General features: G+C 39.8%; 1 protein-coding gene across 1 annotated transcript; it reads left to right on the plus strand.

Moving 5' to 3' along the window:
- Window positions 1–679: 679 nt before the first annotated feature.
- LOC148070218 (amphoterin-induced protein 1-like) lies at window positions 680–4187 on the plus strand. Its single transcript, XM_087800799.1, has 2 exons — window positions 680–891; window positions 2357–4187. The coding sequence occupies exon 2, from the start codon at window positions 2380–2382 to the stop codon at window positions 3871–3873; it is 1494 nt and encodes a 497-aa protein (XP_087656925.1). The 5' UTR covers window positions 680–891; window positions 2357–2379; the 3' UTR covers window positions 3874–4187.
- The last annotated feature ends 7227 nt before the right edge of the window (window positions 4188–11414 follow it).

Consider the following 11414-nt stretch of genomic DNA (forward strand, 5'->3'; position numbering starts at 1 on the left):
TTAAAGATTTGATGGTTTAAAGTGAACACTTGGACGTAGGTTGTGCGGTCAAAGGTGTGTGTTTTGTGAGTGTGTGATAGTTCTGCCGCACAGACCCACACACTCTCATGCATACACATCGTGTCCTTGTTAAAGCAGCTGCAGCCACTTATGACTCAATCATTGTAACACGTGGTTCAGAAACATATCCTAAAATATATTGAAAAGAATCATAAATAGAACCATTTTTTACATCTTCTTTTGTTGTACACGTACATTGATTATTTACTGAATAACAACTAATTTTTAATATGTATTCTTTTTCAATTAATTAATTAAAAATGTAAAAACAAAATCATTGAATTCAGAATTAAACCTTATGGAAATAAATAATAAACTCTTCAAAATGTGATTTATTTCCTTCTAAATGTGTGTCTCACGCCATCAATCGAACTCTTTGAATTCTAATTTAATTTGCAGCGGAAAGAAAACACCAGATGATGAATAAGATTAAGGAAAAAAATCGATCATGTTTGATCGATTAGGCTGGTCCTGGAGGAAGTGGAGGGAGAGAGAGAGAGAGAGAGAGAGAGAGAGAGAGAGAGAGAGAGAGAGAGAGAGAGAGAGAGAGAGAGAGAGAGAGGGATGGATGGAGGGAGGAGGAGGAGAGAAGGAGAGAAGACACACTCCCCCTCTCTTCCCATCCAACTGTCAGCAGGTCTCCAGAGAAGAAGGCTGTGGATTCGGGTCAGTTTGGATCGGAACCTGTTCCTCTCCTCCTCCTCCATCTCTCTGACATGATCCGGGCGCTCGAGGCTCGGAACCGGACGCGTGTGACCCGCTGAGGTCCAGAGATGACGCGGCCGTAGAGACGCTCGCTCTGCGCCGGGACTTCACGGATGAAACCGAAAGGTTCGGATCCGCTTTTTTTTTTTTTTTTAACTCCCGCGTCTGGACGAGTGACGACAAGTTTGTGTCTCACCTGCTGCATTGCACCCGCGCGTGCACCGGAGCATGACAGATTCCGCCCGACACTTGAACGCATCATGAACTCGTCATGGTGCGTTCGAGAGCGGAAATGTTGACTTAAAAGAAAAGTGTTTAGTCATCTGTTGTTGTGCTTATTTTTAAGAATCTTGAAGAAAAAAAAATGATATCACGTTATGAAGGTATAATGCTTTATTTATTTATGTTTTGTGTAGCACCTGCAACATGTTCTGGCTATTACAAAGACACTGTTTATTAGGTGACGTCACAGGCAGCACTCAAAACTGATGGTACAGTAGTGGTAGTTAAATACACTTTTTAACTTAACCTTATCACGCTGGAACAAAGTAGATGTGTCTTTTAAAAATTGACTGTTTAAATTCTGTAAATATCCAATGAAATAACATATAATAGGTTATTGTTTTACATCAAATTTATGATTTTGAAAACATTAAGAGCAGATGTTCAGCATCTTGTTATTAGGTTAGGTTTGGTAGAACTTTATTGAAATTGTTTTTTTCCAATTAGACAAAGCAATACAGCAATTATTCATAAAAAAGAAAAAAGAAAAAAAGAACAAGAACAAGAACAAGAGAAATAAAGAATAAAACATGTTTGTGTAAATATATATTTCTTTAAAAAGACGTGATGGTTAATTGAGATTGTGTGTCTCAAAAAATGTGAATATCTTTGTAAATAAATATCTTTATAGAAGATTGGACAGTGAAGTGAAAAGGCCACTGAATTCAAAGAACGACCTCTTTGACATTCAAGCTCAAAGGCACACGCGAGCATCCTGGATTTGAACCGGTGACCTTTCCACTCTTTTTAGCAACATATTCCGAACAAACAGAAGGAGAATAATTCACAATTATATGTATTCAGTTTCCCCTCCATAGATTGTCTTAATTTTACAATCGTCTTTTTTTAATTTCCATAAATATAATTGAGTCTTCAATTAAATTAATGTATTTATTGTATTTTTCATTATTAAAATGTAGATGCAACTTTAACGTCATGTCTCTATTTTTAATTATTGTAATTTTATTTCACGTTATATTTATTTAATTGTTTTTATTTCTCTACTGTCAACACGACAATAAATATTGTGGCGATGAAACTGCTTTACTTCTGACTCTGATATGGGAAAGTATTGCAAATATTACTTTATTTATATATGAACCCGATACATATCGTTGTAAAAATAAACAACTTGACGTCAAGTTACATGTATTGAAATAATTTACACAATAAACTATATTTTATGTGGAATAAACTATCAATATACTTAATGTATATCTAGATGTTTCCATAAGTATTTAAGGATATACTTTTATGTTGTGATGAGAGTCACTGTTACTATGAAGACTTGACGACGATGTCATTCCAGGTCTTTGAACGCACCTCGACGTGATGCGTGACACGATGGCGTCGATCAGGACGAGAAGCTTCCTCGCGCTCGTCCTCCTGCTTCTTCCTCTGGATCGGGTCGGGGGTCAGCACTTGTTAACCCCCCTGGACTGCAGGACCACGTGCGTGTGCGCCAGCAACATCGTCAGCTGTTCCCGGTCCAACATGACCAGCATTCCCACGCCGCTGCCCCCCTACACGGCGGTGCTGGACCTCAGCTTCAACGCCATCGCGAGGGTCCGGGCGGGGTGGACCGAGGTGCGCCTGAGCCGGCTGCACACGCTGCTGCTGGCCCACAACGGCCTCACCTTCCTCTCCTCCGAGTCCTTCGCCTACGTCACCAAGCTGCGGTACCTGGACCTCTCCTCCAACGGCCTCCGCATCCTGGAGGAGCTGATCTTCGAGCCGCTGGAGCACCTGGAGGTCCTGCTCCTCTACAACAACCAGATCTCGCAGATCGACCGCACCGCCTTCTCGGGGCTGGTCAGCCTGCAGAGACTCTACCTGAGTCGGAACCAGATCTCGCGCTTCCCCCTGGAGCTGGTGAAGGACAGGAGCCGCTTGGAGACCCTGGTGCTCCTGGACGTGTCCTCCAACAAGATCAAGTCGCTCCCGCTCGGGGAGCTCCAGGCCCTGCCGGCCTGGATCAAGAACGGCCTGTACTTCCACAGGAACCCGCTGCCGTGCAGCTGCGACCTGTACCAGCTGGTGGCGCGCTGGGACCTCAAGGACATGAACTCGGTCAAGGACTACCCCCGCGAGCACACCTGCGTCCTTCCCGGGGTCGAGAAAGAGAGGATGGCGGTCCTGGATCTGAACAAGGTCTACATGAACTGCAGTCAGGTCAGCCTGGTGGACGAGGAGTCCTACCTGGAGCAGTTCCTGGTCCTGGACTGCGACCCCAAGAAGAGGAACATGAAGAAGACCTGGGTGCTGCCGGGGAACATCCCGGTGCCGTCGGGGCACAAGACCGCCGAAGTGCTTCCCGGCGGGAACCTCCAGATAGGACCCCTGACGGCCGAGGACACGGGGGTCTACACCTGCTACGCCACGAGCGACGCCTACAACGAAACCCTCTTCGTCAACGTGATGGTCTACAACACCACCGCGAGCGGCGGGTTCGAGAACCTCAAGACGGCCTACACCACCCTGGTGGCCTGCGTGTTCAGTCTCATCATGGTCCTGATCTACCTCTACCTCACGCCCTGCTCCTGCTGCCCGGGCCAGGACCCGGAGAAGGACCCGGACAGCGTGCGCTCCTCCGAGGCCAGCATCCCGCAGGCTCTGGACGACCCGGTGAAGGAGGCGGGAGGCGGCGGCGCCGGCCTGGACTTCACCTACAGACACATGGGACCTCTTGACAACAAGGAGCAGAACGGGAGGCTGAACCCCATCGGCGAGGAGGAGGAGGAGTGGCTGGAGGACGGCAAGGACCGACGAGGGTCCGACGCCGGGTCCGTCAGCTCCGTGTGCTCGGATACGCCGATGGTGCTTTAGAAGAATCTCAGAGTCTTCCAAGAGAGATTTATATTCGCTGTATTTACCGAACACTGAGTCCATACATGACCAATCGATCACTGTGCACTGAAGACAGAACTGACAAATGCATGGATCTCTGAAGAGGAGTCGACTCGAGCGAGATCTAGTTGTAATCACTAGGTTCACTAACACTAACTAGTTACCAGAGCTGTCTTTGGTTCTTGGGTGTTCATTCTGTACGAATGTGCATGATGCATGATGGGAAAAAAAAGTTTAGTTTGAACCTTAAGAAAAGGTATCATTTCTAAGATTAACACTGGAGAAAATTCTAAAAGTAAAACCTTTTCGGAATTTAAAATAGAGATTTGCTGAGTTTAAAACACAAAAGAATAACACAAATAAATGTTAACGTTGTAACTTTTAAAAAAAAATGATTAAAAAATGCAAAATTTAAACATTGTAATGAAATAAAATCTTACTTGGAAATTAAGAAATTATAACTTTGAAATCCAGAAATTATGAGACGGTGTCTTAGAATTAAAATTCTGAAATAATGACTTTAAATAACGTAAAGAAATCTAAACATTGTATTTTCGGGAATAAAACAAAAACATTCTTCAAAATATATTCTGAGAATTACTAAAGTTTAAATGTAGTCATTCGGAAACGGACTTGAAAACTCGGAAAATATTGAAATTTAAAATTAAAAACTTACTTTTCTATGAGATTATTAAAGTATAATACAACTTTAATATATATATGTGAGATAATAGTTCATAAATTCCCACATGAAACCCCAAGAATTAAAAAACAAATGAATAAACATAAGTCACCTACACTACAGCTTTTCCTTTATCCCCTCATGGCCGTGAACTGTGGTTGTATCTCTGACAGCGTTGTGTAGCGATCGCTTGTCACTGGAGAAGAAAAGTGTTTCTTTGAGGATCAGTTTCTGGAAATACTATCAGGTCAACCTTTGACCTCAGTATCTACTGTAGCACGCCTCTCTCGTCGTATTATTACCTCTGCCAAGGAGGTCACTTAATCACTTTTGTTTTTTTATTGTTGGTAAATTAACAGTAGAATGAACCGATCGAGGTTCTAATCCGAAGCTGCCCTGAAGCGAGTCTTTGATTCCAGCCTCCATCGCTGAGACATAACAAGCTGAGGTCGGAGGATCTCGTGGTCCAGTCCTGGTCCGAGCCGTTCGCCTTCCAAAGACCCTTCGGCGCGAATCAACATCACGACTCCGGTTTCCTCCCGTCCATGTCTTTCTTAGTCACGGATGGACGACCGGACCGAAACAAAGAGCGAAATCAAGAGGAATCGGACGAAATGTGATGAAAAATATTTAAAAATGAAACAAAAACAGCTTATAAATAATGATATCATTAGGTCTTCCTGTATACTGTAAACCTCCTGTAACTTATTTCCTGTATCCGGAAATAAGTATATTATATTTAAATGAACATCAATGTCCTTTTTTAATATATATTGTGAGAAAATAAACAAAATGTAATATTTGAACAAATCCTTTAAATGATTAATAAGTATTAATAAACTGTGCGACACAAAGTTGACATCAAGGTTAGGTGTGGAATTAAACTTATAATGGAACCATTTCTTGTAAAAACAAACAACAAGATGCAAAACAGATTTCCGTCAAAAAACCCTTAAAAGTAAGTTATTAATTAAAGAACTACTAAAACGAAATATCATTGGACAAACTTGGGCACTTTCTTCATGTCAAATGTAAAGTTAGGCATTCAGGCCGGATACATAAAAGAGAAGTGCTGCCGGTGGCCCCCATGCCACACTTTTTTTTTTTTTTTTACCAAAGTCAAATCTGGATTTCGAGTGACTCTTCCAACCACTGAACCACTCTGCCTTAGGAACCTCTCACCCGCCCTCAGTCAGACTGTTTTTGTGACTCAAAAAACTAGATTTTCCTCCTCACGTTTGAGCTCCTTGTATTTCAACATTCCTCTGGCGTGTGTTTCACTGCTGTAAATATTTATCCTTTATACTGTCGTCGTCTGTGTGTCGCGTGTAGATATATAGTGTGCGTGTGTGTGTGTGTTTATTGTGTGGAGCGACGCACACGTCGACAATAACGACGCCTTCATCCACAAATCATCGTCTTGATTTTGAAACGGTTTCCCATCACGCTGCTAAATTTGTCGCGATGACTCAGTCCAGTTGAAATATATCCACGCGGAGGACGAGCGGCCATATTTAATATCTGTTGGACGCCACGCATGAGTGGGGGGGTGAGGGGGGGTGAGGGGGGTGAGACAGCAGTCTCATAAACACAGACGGGAATAGCAGCTTGTTGTGTTTCCATGTAAACGAGCAGCAGATTGGTCATGAAAAACAAGGCCTCGGATGACTTCAGGACAGTTTGTTTGTTTGTTTGTTTGTTTGTGGCCCTCAGAAGAAAAAACTAAATATAAATAGTTTATAATCAACTGAACACAGGAGTGTTTAATGAGGAACCTTTTTTTTTTTTACATCTAGATTCAATTAAATCTCATCCATCATCATGTTCCAGTTATTTTCGTAGTGGACGGTCAAATTCCCTCAGGGGCCACGTTCTTCACAGTGGCTGTTGTTAGGGGCCGTCAAGTAAAAATAAAAGTATAAAATATGCTTAAATTATTGTTTGATTGTACTTGATATAACCTTTATTTAAAGAAAAATCTAATATATAAGCACCTTTTTTTAAAAATGTTTTTTTATGTTCACATAAACAATTAAATACTCGCATAAAATAACTATCGCCTAAAACAAAAACCCTTATAGTCATATTTAGAGACTAGTACTGAGTAGCAGAAAAATAAAGAAATGTTCGTTTCTACATAATCAAAGTTAAATATTTAATCAACCCTAGTTTTAATGTCTTTGCGGATGTAATTTGACAGTGAAGGTTGAGAAAGTGTCGTTGAAGCTTCATGAAACAGGCCCTAAATTTCACAAACGCCTAGGTGGTGGCGCCCCTGGCACACTCAGTTTTGTTAATGTAGGTCAAAGCTTCATGAAGCTTCGTGAACCAATGGCTGCAGTAAATAGTTTTACAAGATCTCACATTCGGAGTTTGTATGTTTGTCTTGTGCTTGCTGTGGTTTACTCTGGGAACTCCGGTTTCCTTTTAACACTCTTGAAAACACACAGGTTGTTTTGTACATCTGAATTTTCCGCAGGTGCGAGTGTGTGTACCAATGGTTGTGGGTCTCTGTGTCCTAACATGTTCAGGGTGCCCCCTGCCTCACGCCCTAGGTAGCTGGGATAGACTCCAGCCCTGCCTCGACGTTGATACAGGAATAAAGGTTATACACAATGAATTTAAAATATGATAATGTGTGTTTAAAGAGTTTGAAAATGTGTGTAATTATGTTTTAATTTCTGCATCACGGCTCTGAATCAAGTCAATCATCGAATCTTCATCTGGGGAGAGTTTTCTACTCTGTATGCATCACAGTCCATGTGTTCCGTGTTGCCAACGTGGACCTCGTCATGTATTCTCCCGTCAAATAATAAAATCTAAATCTGACGTCCTCGTGTCTGTCCCTCATTTTGAAACACTGGGCTTCAAACCAGCAACTGTCCAGACAACATGAGACCAGCTGACTTGAGTTTCGCTTCAACAAAAACACACAGTGTCTCAGGAAGGTTCACAAAAGAAGACGCAGTTCACTGGAGGACAAACTTTCCTCTGATCCATCAAACTACAGTAATTTCTGCTTTCCTTATTTGGATTGTTGATCATCCTCCCTTCCTCCTCTTCCTCCTCTCCTCCTCCTCCTGTGTCTCTGAGCCGTCAACTATTTTGGATCAGTCATCGGCAACACTGACCAGCCGATGATGGAAGAGAAGTGACGAGTGTGTAAACACTGAAACCTCATCCTGCCGCTGGATGAATGATTTACTAGAACCGTGTTGCCGACTATCCTGTTACCGTCATGACTCTCAACACGAGCGTCCAGGCCATGTTAACATGAGGATGTTATTGATCTCACCACAAGAACCGAAGGGCTTGAATTATCTTCATGGTCATGGGTTCAATTCCAGCTCAAGGAAAAACTGATGACCACCGTCCATCAGTTCTTAGTTTGTGTGTGTGATCAGTTACCCCATGACACCCATAAATGATCGCATGACACCCCATACATTATTCTATGACACCCGTAAATTATTGCATGACACCCATACATTATTCTGACACCCATAAAGGATTGTATGACCCACATAAAGGATTGTATGACACCCATAAAGGATTGTATAACACCCATAAATTATCACATGACACCCATACATTATTCTGAAATCCATAAAGGATGCATGACACCCATAAATGATCACATGACCCCCATAAAGGATTTTATGACACCCATAAATTATTGTATGATACCCGTAAATGATCACATGACATCCATACATTATTCTGACATCAATAAAGGATTGTATGTCACCAATTAATGATCAGATGACACCCATTTATGATTGTATGACACCCATACATTATTCTGACATCCATAAAGGATTGTACGTCATCAATTAATGATCACATGACACCCATAAAGGATTGTATGACACCCATTAATGATCACATGACATCCGTAAACGATAACATGACACCCATAAAGGATGGTTGACACCTAAATAACTGACACCCATTAATATTTACATGAGACTTATAAATTAGTAAGTTACAGCATGACACCCATAAAGGATTTTGTGATACTAGTAAATGATCACATGACACATAAATTATTCTATGACACCCATAAATGATTGTATGACACCCATAAATGATTGCATGACACCCATAAATAATTGTATGACACCCATAAATGATTGTATGACACCCATAAATGATTGTATGACACCCATAAATGATTGCATGACACCCATAAATGATTGCATGACACCCTTAAATAATTGTATGACACCCATAAATGATTCTATGACACCCATAAATGATTGTATGAGACCCATAAAAGATTGCATGACACCCATAAATAATTGTATGACACCCATAAATGATTCTATGACACCCATAAATGATTGTATGACACCCATAAATGATTGCATGACACCCTTAAATAATTGTATGACACCCATCAATTATTCTATGACACCCATAAATGATTGCATGACACCCATAAATAATTGTATGACACCCATAAATAATTGTATGACACCCATCAATTATTCTATGACACCCATAAATGATTGTATGACACCCCTTAATGATTGCATGACACCCATAAATAATTACATGAGTCATTATTAATTAAGTAACTAATAGCATGACACCATAAATGATCAAATGACATGTTTGGTCAGTACATTTATTTATGCGAGTTATTTATACAAAACAAAAATATGTATGATTTGATGTGTACGATAGCTTTAAACAAAAATACTTAATGCATTGATATGAAGGACAAATCGAGATTAAATCAAACAAACGAATGAATCGAAGTCATGGTGAGATTGATGACTCATCCTGCCGTGATCGCTCAAACAAGAAAGCCGCCATCTAGAGGCCAACATGTGAAAGTGCATCAGCACCAGACGTTTGTTTGTCGTTTACTTCAAACTTTCTAACAGTTAGTGAGTTTCTCTAGTTTAGAAACAATAAACAGATAATAGTGAAAACAGACATAGAGGATTACTTTGAACACAATGAAGTTTCATTTGTGTGGATTAGAAAGTATTTTCGGTATGTTTTGAATAACAAAAGTGATATTAAAATGTATTTGTTTACTAATACGTTAAACACAGATTATTCAAACTTTAAACCTTTTATTTTACTACCAAAAACGAATGTTTTTGAGGGGGATTTAAATCAAAGTTTTAAACAACAAATGCCTTTTTATAAAAAGTTAAAATCACATTGTTCTTTATTGAAGACTGAACGAGTGAGTAGTTAGTGAACGACCAGTATTACGTTTTAATTATTTTGTTGTTGTTGTTGCGTTTTCAACACTGGCAACAAAAGTGTCTGACCACTAACGGACCCTGGTGGTCAATAAAGGGTATTACAAAACATTTTTAGATCCCTTGCTATTTTGTCCAACTCTGCCATCTAGTGGACAACTAACAAAACAAAGTCCACGTCATGATAAAAAAAAGAGGCAACAACAGTTTGCTTGTATTCGATTAAAACAATTTAATTAAATGACGCACATAATAAATCAGACATGTCAATCAAATTACACTCACTTTTCTGAAGACATTTTGTTTGTTTAACCGGGGAAATTGTCACCTAGAGAGGATCTGAAAAAACTCAACATGTGTGTTAGCAATTTATCTTATTAGTGGTACATTGTCAGCAACACAAATATTAACACAAATGAGAAATACTCACACTGCAGACGCGGTTGTGGGTCGAACACTCTCCGGCGGGACTGGTCGTGATGTTCCTGAACACAGAGACACAACATCATGATGCAGAAGATACAGTGACTCGGTCCATGTCTCACTGGTGGATCATGTTTCGTCTCTCACAAGAGAGCAGCAGATCTCAGAGGAGGGTCACGGAGGAGGATCAGCCAGGAGCCAGGAGACCAGTAGATGTTCAGATGTCCAGGATCTGCAGATGGACGTTAAGAAGGACGCGTCAGAAGAAGAGTTTACTCTGCATGTGTCGTTTCAAGACAAAATAAAGACAGTTTTTCACCTCCAACCTTCACTTGAACCGACTGAAACATTTGTATCTCGTCCTAACAGTTGCCTCTGAGCATTAGATACTCTACGTGAAGATCCTTCTGAAATATAAACAACTTGTGACTGATATGTACTCAAGTGCCCCGGAGCAAACCAGCAACCTTCTGCTGTGAGGAGGTCACGCTAACAACAAAAAAATACTTCTTTTTTTTTAAACTTCACTGCCTCATGAACAAGGTTGAAAGTGAAAAAGTATAACATAGCAAACGTGCCATTAAATTGACAAGCGCGATTTATTAAACTATTTTTACTTGAAGAGTGACAATAGTACTAAAAAGGTACTAAAAATCCCCTGTTATTGGTACTAGAGCTTCTCCATAAACATAGTAAATATATAATTACTATATTGTTTGTAAATGAATGTATTCATCATATTTCATTTGTATTCATATCAATATTTATATTCGACTATTCTCACCACATCAGTGTTTACAACACTGTCAGTATATGTGATTTGACTGTTAAAAAAAAAGAAGATTGTATTTACAATTTGTAAAATAAAAAATAAAATAATTATTAAAACTATTAAATAATCTGTCAATGTAAAACTATAGTATACTATATTAAAGTACAGAAAATACTTTGCTATTAGGTCTAAATTAATTGTACGTCAATGTTTTTTATTAAAATAATTTATTTTAGATGCCACTTTTAATTTAAAGTCTTTCGTTTTATTGTATTTATCATTTCTTTTCATTTATATTTGATTCTTTTTTATTCCATACCGTCATCGACAACAACTTGTTCTTATTTTATTTTTATTTATTTTTAAGAAAAATTGCTGTATTTGATGTGGCTATTGGAAAAAACAATTACCCGAAGGAGAC

This window comes from Callionymus lyra, chromosome 10, assembly GCF_982586985.1.
Source record: "Callionymus lyra chromosome 10, fCalLyr1.hap1.1, whole genome shotgun sequence".
Classification (NCBI taxonomy): Eukaryota; Metazoa; Chordata; class Actinopteri; order Syngnathiformes; family Callionymidae; genus Callionymus; species Callionymus lyra.

Bases quoted from the DNA above. Each gene is read 5' to 3' on its own strand.
- LOC148070218 (XM_087800799.1), top strand. From the start codon at position 2,380: ATGCGTGACACGATGGCGTCGATCAGGACGAGAAGCTTCCTCGCGCTC.